At 35.1% G+C, this 16,001-nt stretch overlaps 1 protein-coding gene across 6 annotated transcripts in view; it reads right to left on the bottom strand.

The window, feature by feature from the left end:
• dock3 (dedicator of cytokinesis 3) overlaps positions 1 to 16,001 on the bottom strand; it is a 204,962-nt gene that overhangs the window by 41,885 nt on the left and 147,076 nt on the right. For all 6 annotated transcript variants that reach the window (XM_084416722.1, XM_084416723.1, XM_084416724.1 and 3 more), the window contains exons 10-14: positions 14,698 to 14,779; positions 14,535 to 14,595; positions 13,093 to 13,240; positions 5,540 to 5,628; positions 3,769 to 3,894 (exon numbers count right to left, since the gene is read on the bottom strand). In XM_084416722.1, the coding sequence (XP_084272848.1) occupies positions 3,769 to 3,894; positions 5,540 to 5,628; positions 13,093 to 13,240; positions 14,535 to 14,595; positions 14,698 to 14,779 (506 nt within the window). The remainder of the gene's footprint in view (positions 1 to 3,768; positions 3,895 to 5,539; positions 5,629 to 13,092; positions 13,241 to 14,534; positions 14,596 to 14,697; positions 14,780 to 16,001) is intronic.

Below are 16,001 nucleotides of genomic sequence, written 5' to 3'. Positions count from 1 at the left end.
ATGCGCCCTTAAAATAGCATATGAATAACTAGGTTTTTCCTGGTCAGTGGCGGAATTGTTTTCTAAACCTGCAAAATAGCACCAGGAAACGTTTGCGCCGGAACACGCCTCCACTTTGCGCTGATTTTGAGGTATCTATGCGTTCAATACTAATGCTGTATCAAGAGTATAGAATATACTGATCAGTAAGCAAGTAAATATAAGCAATAAATATATTGAAGTAAAAAAGAAAACCTAATAGCAAATAGTTGTATAGGATTGAAACTTTCTTTTCGATCTTTGAACATTCTCGGAAGTCATTAGAAATTAAAAGTTTTGATTACGTTCTGTAATCTTTGTTAGTAAATGATCCTCATAACCACTTAATTTGTAATGTTTAAAATTGAATGATTGTGAAACTTGGGTTATAATCACTAAATATCTTTTAAAATTGCAATAAATAAATACATAAATAAAACCAGTATTGGTATTGGTATCCATATTGAAAACATTGGGCTTGATGGTACTTGGTATCAGATCAAAAAGAAAATCACCTGGGGTATCGTCAATTCCTAATATTCAAAGTCCCACAACACAAATACTAGTGTTAGTGAATCTAACAAGACACACATCTAGATAAGAAAGCAAATATGGCCACAGCTGCATTTAGAAACAGTGGATTGGATAGACAACATCCTGTAAAGGCCTAAATAAAGCTTTGTGTGTTTGTCTGACAGAATCCTACAGTTTCACACCACGATAAAAAATGTTATCCGGCAGAGCAGGCTGACTCCCTGTGAGCACTGGTATTTCGTTGGATTGCGTTCCTTTATAGACAGTCTCTGTAATGGGTTACGGCTACGGCGTTAAGACACATCTCTCCACTGCTTCAGAGCTATTTTGCTGAATACAATCCACATAAAGCTCTCTATTCAGGCACAAATTCCTTCCAAAAAGGAACAATCCTGGTGCATTCCCAGCTGGAAAGAGGGAAAAATGGCCTGACAGCAGTAGCTAGCGTATAGAAAAGGGAAAGCAGATGCCACGGTTTAGTATCTAGGTATTTGCATGTGCTCACATTCTGTTTTATGTATATAAAGAGCACATGACTACGGGAACATCAGGAAAACTGACCTTTTTATGGCTAAAATGAAAATAAAATGGACGATGCAATCCAACCCATCACATCTCGCACTGAAAAGGAATGTATAAATAATTCTGGAGAGGTTTTGTTGAACAAACTCATCTCCGGCTTATAGAAAATGTCATGAGAATGAATCACTTTCAAAGCTTGCACACCTCGAGTGTCATTAATATTTCATAATGCTAACACTTCAATATTCCCTCTAATTGCTGCCTCCAAGACTTAATACCGTTTGACAGACAGACATTGTTTTTTGAACGCAACGGATCCCAATGCTGGGACCAATTTTTTTTTAGAAACCTGCCAAGTTTGAACTTTTAAAGGAATAAAGTCAATGCAGCAATCTGAAATAAGATTACATGGGTTTTTCCCAGACATTGTGGTTCAATAGCATCTAAGCCTTTTTTTCCCTCAGAAAAATACGTAGCTCAGAAACCCAAGGAACCAAGGCTCTCAGAGGCCTATCGACTTATTGGCTTTTCAAAATGCTGAATTTAAAGAGCACAGCCTCGTCTGTGATTATAATTGAACTACCTCAGGTTGATCGATTCGTGGATGATAAACCAATCATTGGGCTCTTCAGAAGAAGGAGGAAACATTAACTCAGAGACAAATGAGAGGGCTCTACAAAAGAAGATGGAGGACCCATCAAGGACATCTGGGAGGACAAGACTGATGTGCGAAGTTATGGACGAAGAGAGGAGATATATTGGACATGGTTACAAGATTTTGACTGTTGGGGAATTCAGCCAGAGCTCCACTGGATTTTTAAAGAACACACAGTGACACGGTTTTATTAAGAGACCAACTTAGAGAAGCCCCAAGGCTCCTTCTGAATCACAGGGAAGGGATTTCTTAACTCAACTTTGACGTGGCAAGAGTCCAGCTGGTTTTACAGGCCCTCCGAGGCTCGGAGCCTGTACAATCTGTCAAAATGTGGGTCATATACATTTATATAAGCTTGATTCTACGCAGTTAAAAGGCAATGAGGCCGATTATGTGATGTTACGTGCGATTATTGGTCTTGCTAAAGGCCGTTTCACAAGACTCGCTTCAAGGCTTATGCATCGCTTTGACCTCCGCAGGAAAAGCGTTGCAGATAGAGACACATGAGGGTGGTTTTATGATGTTCCTAGGTCATGAAAAAGCAAGAAGTGTACAGAGAAAACAGAAAACTCTTAGGCTGTGTGTCCACCAAAGCATTTTTAGCCAGCTGAAAATGCTAGGCGCTCTGCTGAAAACGCCTAGCTGTGGGCGCTTGAGAGCGTTTTGGCAGCGTTGCGTTTTTTTCAGTTGAGACACTTTGCTCGTTATGATACGGAATATCCGCGAAAGTGTTACTAGTATCTCATTTCACACATATTTAGTTTCTGTGTTGATTCTATATTAAAATGTCGATACAATGTAATGTATTTTCTCTGGCTCTTGTTTTAAATGATTTTGTTCCGTTATTATGCTTGTTGTTGTCATCTGTTGACGTTGTACAAGCAGAATGTGGCGGTTGGTCGGTGTGGTATTAGACCCGCCCCTCCTCCACTGTGATTGGACGGTTGGGTAAAAAGTGACAGTGATGAGCGCTGCATTTTTCCCCAAAGTTGAACATTCTTCAACTCTCGGCGACCCGTAAAAAACGCCAAGCGCTCAACGCTTCAAGGTGAAAAAGACGTTCAGCGCCTCGTTATGCTTAAAAACGCGGCGCTCCCATTGAAAACAATTGAAAAAACACGCCAGCCGCGTGAAAAAAACGCTTTGGTGGACACACGGCCTTAGTGATTCCTTTGACACAACAGAACAGTAGCATTTACCATTGCTCGGCAAATTTTCGCAGACAAAATCCAGTCATTTTATTAGGGATCGCAACAAGTAGTTGGAATCGCCACGTTTACCAACAGAAAGCTGATGGTTTGAAAGTGACTTCTGTGTGAGCTGTGCTTCATAAATCGCAATTGAAAATGAACCGCAAAATTTTAACAATGGACAACGGGACTTTCGCCGATAACAACGCAGTAGAAACCACCAACAACACCCTAGCTCTCACAGTCATGTTCAGTTTGTCTTAGTTATCATGGACTTTTACTTTGTTTTCATTCATTCCCACGCGTTCCTTTGACTTTCCCACCACCATGTTACCATGGTCACCATCATTATGAGTTTGTGCTGTGTTTTATTAATCATCTTGTTTGAGTTCCTATTTGAGTTGTACCCTCACGTTCATTCTCCGTCCGGTCACGTTCACATTTACTGTGTGTTGCCACCCTCTGTTTACCTTGTGGATAAACTTGAGTAAACCTCCTTCTTCATCTTCGTCTGTTTACCTGCAACCACCCGTGACACTAGCATTGAGTTAACTCAATTATTTCAATTGAAAAGAGGGACGATATTGAAAATAAGCCAATAATTATTTTCATGCTGTGGCCAATAACCGATAAATGGTAAATATGTAAAAAATATGGGAAATGAGCATGCCTAAAATATTAACCTATACAGTATTTATAACTATCATTGTACTCACTCCGGTTATATTTTCTTATTCTAACTTGTCGCAACCATCTACTTAAACTAAATACGAAGCTTTGGCATATCTATTGGATGCATTCATTCCTGAACAAATCTTGAACTGCAACCATGACCTTCATGAGCCTTACCTGGCATGATGACATCGGGGAAGCCCAGTTTGCGTGTGATGGCCACGCCACGGTTGAAGATCATGGGGTTTTCCCTGCGCACCTGCTCCATCTCACCCCTCAACAGCTGCAGTGAGATGATTAGACCTACACAAACACAAGAGTTCAGGGGAAATGTAAGACGACTTCCTTTTGACGACCACTGTAATTATCCTCGCGATTATGTTAGTATTTGTGTAGTAAAATGGCCCCTTGTTTCAAAGAACCTACCAGAGAGATTGCGTCTCTTATGTTACCATTTTGTTGAAGTCTCTATGCCGACTGCCGGTGACTGCCACAATTCAATTCAATTCAATCAAGACATTGTTTTGGGTCTACAATGGCACTAATGACCTGGCTCCCCGCTACCTTCAATCCTTCATTAAATCGTACACACCAGCACGCCTGCTGCAATCAGTCATTCTGATTGCCTGGCTCCTGTCAGTTCCCAATTGGAAGGGTTTCTGTTCATCCAGGTCCAGACATTTTTCTAGGCCTTCCCCTCCCTCGATGGTGGAATAAACTCTCAATTAGAGCTAGCTAACACACCGATTACCATTGAACGATACCTCAAGACACACCTCTACGATACTCACTTCCCCAAGGACTAAGGCTACGTTCACACCAAACCAATTTTTCTCTACATTTTGGCCTTGCATCCACACTGAGATGCCAATTTGTCTTGGGAAAATGGAGCTTTTTTGAAGATACTCTCCCAAAGTGGATACAGTTGAAAACCCTGTTTTTGCATTGTGGTGTAGAATGTGAAAATGGAGGTATTAACTATGACACGTTTAGTCATGTGACGCATATCGTACCAGTAGAAATCCATGTTCATACCGTTAGTATCGTTGAAACATTTACACTATGTTCAGATTGGCTCGCAATTGCTATCTTGTGGCAAAACAATGTGGATTTTTAAGCCGCAGATGACAAAACTGCAGTGTACGCTTATCATAAACAGAATGGTATCGTCCGCTGGTGTGAACGCTCATGAAGCTCATTTTAAAGGGATAGTTCACCCAAAAATGAAAATGCTGTCCTCATTTACTCACCCTCATGTTGTTCCAAACCTGTATGACTTTCTTTCTTCTGCTGAACACAAAATAAGATATTTTGAAGAAAGTCGGTAACCAAACGACTGATGGACCCCATTGACTTCCACAGTAGGAAAAGTCAATGGGGACCAGCAACTGTTTAATTACCAACCTTCTTTAAAATATCTTCTTTTGTGTTCAGCAGAAGAAAGGAAATCATACAGGTTTGGAACAACATGAGGGTGAGTAAGTAGGCGCGTTTTCCAAATGATGACAGCATTTTCATTTTTGGGTGAACTATCCCTTTAAGGGTTATTAGGGTCTAGTTATTCAAAATCATTTTGGACTCTTATCTTTTCACAGATGTTCTGTTTGTATGGGTTATTTTCTTTTCTTTTTTTTTGGCTTAAGCTTTGCATGTGACTTTAGTTAACTGGAATGGTAATGACTACTTTCACATTTTATTATTTTGGGTCTGATAGCACCTACTGAGAACATAAATGGAATTTAAAATCATACTGTGCTTTATTACAGTAGAATTATGGAGATTATTAGGGGCCAGTTGATTTGGGCCTACAGTGATTTCAGCGAAATAAGCGAATCATTAACTACAACAGTAAAGCAGGATAATAGACAGATTTTTTGGAAAGGACTGTTCAGTTTCAGTGATGATGACACTTAAATCAAGTGTACGACCGTTTTCGAAGTGCACTTACCGTAGTTAGTGCTGGGGGCGGTGTATTTGGTGCTGGACTTGCGGATAATGTTCTCATGAATCTGGTACCACTCGTTTTCATTATTACACCTGTGAAAGAGAGAAGACAGAGGACAATCCATTATACAGTGTAGCAAAAAAAAAAAAAAGAAAGAAAGAAAAAGTTGTATGGATGAATCAGGTGGAATCAGTGCATTCGTATTCCGGTGATTCCCAGATGCTTTAAGTCACAAATGTAACTTGTCAGTATATGTAAACGCTTTATGTTAATGTGACGTTATTCCGAGTAGAACAGGATATTCGCCAAAAAAAAAAAAAAAAAAAATTTAAAAAATTGTGGGACTCCATCTTTTGGAGAATGACACAATATGATCAGGAATGTGACAAACCTTTATGTATTTATTTACTTACTGTTTATTTTGTATTTATAGGTAATTGAATATAATAAAATATTAGGTAGTTATTAGGTAGTTAAAAGGTAATTATTATAAACATAAATATTTTAAAAAGGGTTGTCCCATGAATTTTTTTTCGTTTTTTTGTCATTGATGTTAGAAATATTATATTAGAATTAAATATTAAATATGATCATTAGTATATATTTTAAGATGATCACCTTATTTTTTATGAATTTGTTACTGGTGAAATAAAATAAAATAAAATAAAATAAAATAAAATAAAATAAAATAAAATAAAATAAAATAAAATAAAATAAAATAAAATAAAATAAAATAAAACATAAATAAATAAATATAAAATAAAATAAAATGTTCATTTTGTATTTCTAGGTAATTCAAGATAATAAAAATAGTTAATTATTAATATAAATAGTTTAAAAAGGTTTGTCCCATGATATATATATATATATAAAAAAAAAAATATATATATATATATATATATATATATATATATATATATTTTTTTTTTTTTTTTTTTTTTTTTTGTCATTGGTGTTAGAAAGATTATATTAGAATTTTATATAAAATCTGTTCATTAGTATATATTTTAAGATGATCATCCTTATTTTTTATGAATTTGTCACTAGTGCTATAAAATAAAATAAAATAAAATAAAATAAAGCAGTATTTACCATCAACTTAGTATGTACTTTATGTTTTGTAAGTAAAAAAAATCTGTAATTTTTGAGAACGACTCAATGATGGTTTAGGTTGTATCCAGTGTCTTTTTCTATAGAAAAGGAGGATATCTTTGACGTTGAGAGTAGAATAACCTACAATCAAACCAATTAACTCCAACTGGCACAGCTGCATTAGCATTAGCATGCGGCATTAGTCAATTGCCACTTTGAACGATATGGGTGAGTGAAAGAAACATGCAGTCAAGTACAGCCAAGTGTTGAGAGTCATCACAATGACGCAAATCCCGACACTACCGCTTAAAAGTAGAGAAGTGTGGCGCTCTCAGGAGACAGAACAGAGCCATATGTTACGTTCCAGCATTAGTAGCAGTCAAATCGCTGAGGGCTAGCTGACGGAGGTTCGAGAACAGCAGTTTCTGGCCCGAGGGGAAGTGATATCATTAATGCCAGATCCAGAAGTGACTAAACCCGCCATGGCAGCTGAAAAGTGACTTCCGTGCTATGCTAATGCTAGTGTTTGTGGTGGCTTAGCGGGCAGATGCTTTGTGGGAACTCCCACTGAGTCCATCTGGTTGGCTGTCATGGCGACTGGCTCCAAGGGTGTCGAGGGTGATTCTGGACCGTCGCTCGCAGGGTCACAACGGCATTACACCAACACAGGCTGTTTGATGGAAAGTGCTACGTTCAAGAACATGAAGGGATATCTGATGCAAATCTGATCGGCCTGGTTTGCCGTAGCATTACGTTCCCAGCAGTTCCAACCACTAGATGTCTCCAGAAACTAGCACAGCCTGAACACACACTTCCAGGAAGAGACCCTCACAAGCACACATGCGAATACATGCACATGCACATAACATGTACTCATTATACAGTATGTACATCACACACACGGGCACACACGCACACGCATACATGTTCAACATTTCCTTTCTTCCATCATTGCTAAAACCTCAGAGATACTGACGTTCGCTCACCACTAAGCCCAGAGTACAGAGACCTCTTCAGGCCTCAGGAAAAAGGATTGACCCGGGGCGAGTGTGAGAGAGTTTCAGGACAGTTGACAGAACTGTGACTCGCCCTGCAGAACCAACACTGAGTCACTACATCTTGCATTCGTTGATCATATCCATGCGTTTTTATGGCTTACACACTAAAACATTTAGTTTTCTGTAATTCTGTATAGAGTACTGTAACAAATTGTGCTGATTTTCACTTTTCACCTAGATACAGATAGATAGACGGATGGATGGATGGACAGACAGACAGACAGACAGATAGATAGATAGATAGATAGATGGATGGATGGACAGATAGATAGATAGAGGGATGGATGGACAGATAGATAGACGGATGGATGGACAGACAGACAGACAGATAGATAGATAGATAGATAGATAGATGGATGGATGGATGGACAGACAGATAGACGGATAGATGGACAGATAGATTTACAGATGGATGGATGGACAGATAGATAGATAGACAGATGGATAGATGGACAGACATATGATAGAGGGATGGATGGACACACAGATAGACAGATGGATGGACGGACAGACAGATAGATAGAGGGATGGATGGACAGATAGATAGACAGATGGATGGATGGATGGATGGACAGACAGACAGACAGACAGACAGACAGACAGACAGACAGACAGATAGATAGATAGATAGATAGATAGATAGATAGATAAATAGATAGATAGATAGATAGATAGATAGATAGATAGATAGATAGATAGATAGATAGATAGATAGATAGATAGATAGATAGATAGATAGATAGATAGATGGATGGATGGGTGGACAGGCAGATAGACGGATAGATGGACAGATAGATTTACAGATGGATGGATGGACAGACATATGATAGACAGATGGATGGACATATAGATAGACAGATGGATGGATGTACAGACATATGATAGAGGGATGGATGGACACACAGATAGATAGATAGATGGATGGATGGACAGATACATTTACAGATGGATGGATGGACAGACATATGATAGACAATGGATGGACAGATAGATAGACAGATGGATGGATGGACAGACATATGATAGAGGGATGGATGGACAGATAGATAGATAGACGGATAGATAGATAGATAGATAGATAGATAGATAGATAGATAGACGGATGGACAGACAGATAGATGATAGACGGATGGATGGATGGACAGACAGATAGACGGATGGATGGACACATAGATAGACTGATGGATGGACAGATAGATTTACAGATGGATGGATGGACAGACATATGATAGACGGATGGATGGACAGATAGATAGACAGATGGATGGATGGACAGACATATGATAGAGGGATGGATGGACAGATAGATGGACAGATAGATAGATAGATAGATAGATAGATAGATAGATAGATAGATAGATAGATAGATAGATAGATAGATAGATAGATAGATAGATAGATAGATAGATAGATGGATGGATGGATGGATGGATGGATGGATGGATGGATGGATGGATTTACAGATGGATGGATGGACAGACATATGATAGGGGGATGAATGGACAGATAGATAGACAGATGGATGGACAGACAGACAGATAGACAGATGTTAATTCAAGTTCATCCATCCATCCGTCTATCTATCTATCTGTCCATACATCCATCTGTCTATCTATCTGTCCATCTATCTATCTATCTGTCCATCCATCCATCTATCTGTCCATCCATCTATCTATCTGTCCAACCATCCATCCATCCATCCATCTATCTATCGCTAAAAAAAGACCCAATCCAATTAAGAAAATCAAAATGATGCATTGTATTAGCACATTTTTTAAATACAATACAATAATTACTAGAAATAATCCTTAAATCTCATCTCATTCAAAAACCTCTCTCCCCTTCAGCACAATGGAAGAATAATGTTTTATTGACAGAGAACAGCCAGAGGTTCATCACAACATTGCAACTAATGCGTCCCTGCAGCACCAAGAAAAAAGGCTTGTAAAAATCCCACATTCTTCACTTCAGTGTTGCTGCATTTCTTATAGTTTCACAGACACTGATGGCTTAATATATCATGATTGCTTGTCATTTTGATTGCTGGGGTATCCAAACAAATCTTGCCTTTTTTTTCCCCATCTTTCTCCACAGATACAGCCTTATTTTATTTTTTCCTCCTTGATTTCTCTTTCTTTTACCAGTTCTGTCAGCTCCCCAGCCAATAAAACAGAGGAATCTTTCTGCATGGTTGCACACAGAGGTAATGAAAGTGTGTGATGGAGATAGCTAGAGGACTCGACCACGTGCCACCGTCCACAGGGGGAGGATTTCAGACAGAAACCACGGATGATGTATCTTTTCTGTAATAAACAACAGCAAATGTAGGCTGCAGCTAATGTTGCTCATTATTAACTGTAGCTAATGTAATTAAAAATGTAGCCAATCAAGTGTGAGGTTAGCATGATGCTATGCTTATAGCGCAATACTATAGTAAGCATAAGAATACACAGCACATAAACAGTCAATATTGCATGAAATATAAACATAAAAGCATACTATCCGAAATGGAACTTCATGAGTGACTGAATTAGAATGTTTACAAACCATTCAAATAAATTACGATGTTAGCATTTCGCTAAGCTAATAGCGTAATACTCCAGTCAGCATAATACAGTGCATATAAATATGGGATGAAATACTAAATATGAACGCATTCTATCCAAAATTAAATGAAATTAGAACATTCACAATTTTTGCCAATAGAGTTATGTTAGCATAGTTGATGTTAGCATGTTGCTATGCTACAATACTCTATCAATCATAACAACAAACAGCACATATAAATATGTAATGAAATTCAAAATATAAAAGCATTCTATCCAAAATGAAACCTAATGAGTGACTGAACTATAACGTTCACAATTTGTTCCAATAGAGTTTGATGTTAGCATGTTGCTACGCTACAATAATCTATCAAGCATATCAACAAACAGCACATATAAATATGTAATGAAATACAAAATACAAAAGCATTCTATCCAAAATAAAACCTTATGAGTAACTGAATTAGAATGTTCATAATTTGTTACAATAGAGTTATGTTAGCATAGTTGATATTAGCATGTTGCTATGCTACAATACTCTATCAATCATAACAACAAACAGCACATATAAATATGTAATTAAATTCAAAATATAAAAGTATTCTATCCAAAATGAAACCTAATGAGTGACTGAACTATAACGTTCTCAATTTGTTCCAATAGAGTTTGATGTTAGCATGTTGCTACGCTACAATAATCTATCAAGCATATCAACAAACAGCAGATAAATATGTAATGAAATACAAAATACAAAAGCATTCTATCCAAAATAAAACCTTATGAGTAACTGTATTAGAATGTTCATAATTTGTTCCAATAGAGTTATGTTAGCATAGTTGATATTAGCATGTTGCTATGCTACAATACTCTATCAATCATAACAACAAACAGCACATATAAATATGTAACGAAATTCAAAATATAAAAACATTCTATCCAAAATGAAAGCTTATGAGTGACTGAATTAGAATGTTCACAATTTGTTACAATAGAGTTATGTTAGCATAGTTGATATTAGCATGTTGCTATGCTACAATACTATATCAATCATAACAACAAACAGCACATATAAATATGTAATGAAATTCAAAATATAAAAACTTTCTATCCAAAATGAAAGCTTATGAGTGACTGAATTAGAATGTTCACAATTTGTTACAATAGAGTTATGTTAACATAGTTGATATTAGCATGTTGCTATGCTACAATACTCTATCAATCATAACAACAAACAGCACATATAACTATGCAATTAAATTCAAAATATAAAAGTATTCTATCCAAAATGAAACCTAATGAGTGACTGAATTAGAATGTTCATAATTTGTTCCAATAGTTATGTTAGCATAGTTGATGTTAGCATGTTGCTATGCTACAATACTCTGTCAATCGTTCCAAGAAACAGCACATATAAATATGTAATGAAATTCAAAATATAAAAACATTCTATCCAAAATTAAACCTAATGAGTGACTGAACTATAACGTTCACAATTTGTTCCAATAGAGTTTGATGTTAGCATGTTGCTACGCTACAATAATCTATCAAGCATATCAACAAACAGCACATATAAATATGTAATGAAATACAAAATGTAAACGCATTCTATCCAAAATGAAAGCTTATGAGTGACTGAATTAGAATGTTCACAATTTGTTACAATAGAGTTATGTTAGCATAGTTGATATTAGCATGTTGCTATGCTACAATATTCTATCAATCATAACAACAGCACATATAACTATGTAATCAAATTCAAAATATAAAAGTATTCTATCCAAAATGAAACCTAATGAGTGACTGAATTAGAATGTTCACATTTTGTTCCAATAGAGTTATGTTAGCAAAGTTGATATTAGCATTTTGCTATGCTATAATACTCTATCAATCATAACAACAAACAGCACATATAAATATCTAATGAAATTCAAAATATAAAAGCATTCTATCCAAAATGAAACCTAATGAGTGACTGAACTATAACATTCACAATTTGTTCCAATAGAGTTTGATGTTAGCATGTTGCTACGCTACAATAATCTATCAAGCATATCAACAAACAGCACATATAAATATGTAATGAAATAGAAAATATAAAAGCATTCTATCCAAAATGAAAGCTTATGAGTGACTGAATTAGATGGATAGATAGAACAATTTGTTCCAATAGAGTTATGTTAGCATAGTTGATGTTAGCATGTTGCTATGGTAATAGTACAACAATCTATACATCATATATACATATTCATATAAAATATAACTACTGTGTACCTATATTGAATAAAATAAGTATAGTTTGACATTTTTCTTGAACTTTCCACTAAGTTTGATGATTTATTTCCCTTAAATTTGACTACCTTCCGAAAAAGCCTCCATGACACAAGCATGCCTATGACGCCTTAACACGCTGTCTAGGTAGGCAGCATCTTACGGTTTGGAACAGAGCTGTTCTGACATGCAAATCTTACATCAATAACAAAATGCCATGACAAATCCGAGTTTGAGAAATCCTCCTGTCAGTCGTAAAGCAAATATGTTCCTCTGATCTGCACACTGCATAGCGTCCATCAATTTTACATGAATTTGTGTTTACAACGTTCAGCTTCGCAAATCTCAAATGATGGAGGCTACAATAATTCTCAGTTCTTTTTGGAACAGAGAAGTTAATATATTCCTGAGTGGTTTTTATCCATCAGTGCTCAAGTGTTTTGTCAAAACTGTAGAATTAATAAGGCGAGCGAGCGATTTTTCATTCGTGATTTAATGTGCTCGTAATAAACGTGGTTCCCCAGTCTTTCTGTTTGATTTAATTGATAAATCAAGCAGATAAATGGCTCTAAAGTGCACAGAAGAGGCTTACGTGTAAACTTTGAGCACAAAGTCTTTCTCCTCTTTGAGTTCAGAGATGGTTTGGAGGACGTCGCTCATGGCTAGCACTGCGCACCCGTACGGCCGGCGGTACTGGACGTGAGGGGGTCCTTTCTTCGAGTCGTTTAACAGCATCCGTCCTGAACACAGTGCGTTATACATCGCTGTCAGAAATGTACATACTACCATCTGCATAAATTATACAAATCTGGTCCAGTAGGAAATGACCATTTACATTACAAAAAAAAAAAAATATATATATATATATATATATATATTTATTTTTTGTAAATCACACAGTCATTTCTACCAATTAGATTCAAAAAGTTTAATGCAATAAGTCAAATACATAAAAATAAAATAAAAAACAGTTAAATTAAAATAATCATGGCATGTTTTCTTCAAGATTTTTTTTACTACGGCTATTTATGGCTATAATGTTTAATTTGACAAATAAGTTATTCAGAATATATTTAAAAAAACTGTATTTATATGGATATTTAATAATGTAATATGCACCAATATAACAATACATGTTAATAAACAGTGAACATAAAACATGGAAAATGCCACACAACTGTTTATTTAACTAATATTTAAAAATCGAGCTAAATATAACAACAAAACAATAAATCACCTTTAATTTTACATATGAATTATTCAAAAGGGCTTTTAATAATCTTTTTATATGCTAATATAATAATTTGGGTTGTCGGTTTAAAGCATTAATTAATGAATTAGCTATGGAAAAATAATGTGAATATCACTCATTCCAAACGAGTGATGTTTTTGTTTCCGAATGATTTTATAATTAATATTATTAATATTATTATTAATATTGTGTTATATTTTTAGACACAATATTGTCTGTTTTAGATCAATTTTGCCAATAAAAATATTACCTGTAAAGCCAGAGCAGAACTGTTGTGCGACACACAGCGTTGTTTCGTTTCTGAATGAATCAGCGTTTTGAGCAAATGAATCGGGTGAACCGATGATTCAATGACTCAATTTAATTAGATTAAAAAATGTATTCGCTTGACAGCCCTAATAATAAATACATTTTAATAAACAGTGATATTTACATCTATATATGTTGTGACATCTAATTTTAAGACTGTTTAATCATTTTTATACGTGTCAATATAATAATATATTTTAACAAAACAGTGCCATGTTCATTTATTTAAAAATGTTTTATGCAAATGTGTCATTCAATTAATTCATGAATTGAACGGTCTTGTTCCAGCATCCGAGCCACTCGTCCCTTTATGAAGTGGAATGGAACCACACTTACGTAACTACTCTAGAGATGCAATTGCTGGCAGAAATGCAGTGCCTTGAGATAACTTGGGAACATTTGGCTCCAAATAAAGGAAATAGATAGAGGAAGAGAGAGAAAGGGAAAGACACACAATGAGACGGGACACTCACCCGTCCTGATGACCTGGGACACAATGTACAGATCTCTCTTCATGTCCTTGTTGCTTAGGTCCTGCGAGAAAACGAGAGAAGCCATTCAGCGTCTTTTTTCATATGAACTAATGTATTATTTAGCCAGAGCAATAACAATGCTGTTGATTAAATGCATTCCTACCGTAAAGAGTGCGCAGAGGCGGTCAACCTTCTCTGGGTTTTTTGGGCCACCATTTTTGTTGAGTCTCACCATGAACTTTTCACTGGAAGGATAAAAAGAACAAGTTGATTCTATAAAAGTTTACGTGAGCAAGTTGTCATTAAAAACGTTCATCTAATGGGTAGGTAAATATAGCTAAATGCAATGGATCTGAACCGGTTTTTCGCGGAAACGACTAAAAACGCTGTATTATTTATGCCAGGCCAGTAGGTGGCGATGTTACTTTGTAAAGAAACACTACGTGCCTATAGACTGAACATGTAATACACATGTGCATTATGTCACAGTTTTCACAGATGCACATTTTTGTAGTTTACATGGAGACGATAATGGTATCGTTTTAAAAAAAAACGTTTAATCCTGTTTTAAGTTTGCGTTTTCAGGCTTCCGAATCACCGCTGTCGTGTAAATTTATGGTCAGAACGCATAAAAAAGTTTGAGAGTGAAAGAGTGAAAAGAGGAAATGTGTGATTTCTGTGTCACTAATCAGGGTAATTATTGTAACAAAAAACTAAAACTATTGAAAACATTTCTGTTAATTGAAATTAAGCTGAAATTGAATAAAATATATTAGTTGAAAACCTTAATTAAAATGAGAAATTTTGCCTTGGCAATAAACTGAAATAAGTTTAAGTTGAAGGACTAATATTATGAACTGGTAATAAACAAAAACTAAAACTAACTAAAACTAAATCAGGAATAAAAAATAAATTAAATAGCAATATATATATATATATATATATATATATATATATATATATATATATATATATATATATATATATATATATAACTAATAAAATGACTAAAGTGCATAAAGAAATGACTAAAAATGTAACAAAAATTAACATGAAAACTAAAAAATACAAATAAATTGGTATTTAACTGGTAATAAATAAAAACTAAAACTAACTAAAACTAAAAAAAAGAAAAAAAAGAATTAAATAGTAATATTAAAAAATATATTTTTTTATGAATTAGATTTTTTTAAACAGAATTTTTATGCTGAATCAATGACCAATTTAAGAAGTCAATAATAAAACTGACAAATTGAAAATTGTATCAAAACTGACAAATAAATAGCTGTACTTAAATATTTAATTCATGCTAAAAATGTATTTAATAATAAAAAAAATAAAAAAAAAATGTATAAGGCTAGTTAAATATAACAACACAATAATAAATAATGTTTAATTTGACAATATATTATTCAGAAATGTTTATTTAATTAACGTTTGGAGTGTTATATAAATAATGTAAGTATG

Source organism: Rutilus rutilus (genome assembly GCF_951802725.1).
Source record: "Rutilus rutilus genome assembly, chromosome: 8".
NCBI lineage: Eukaryota > Metazoa > Chordata > Actinopteri > Cypriniformes > Leuciscidae > Rutilus > Rutilus rutilus.
This window is presented reverse-complemented; position numbering and strand designations above follow the sequence as displayed.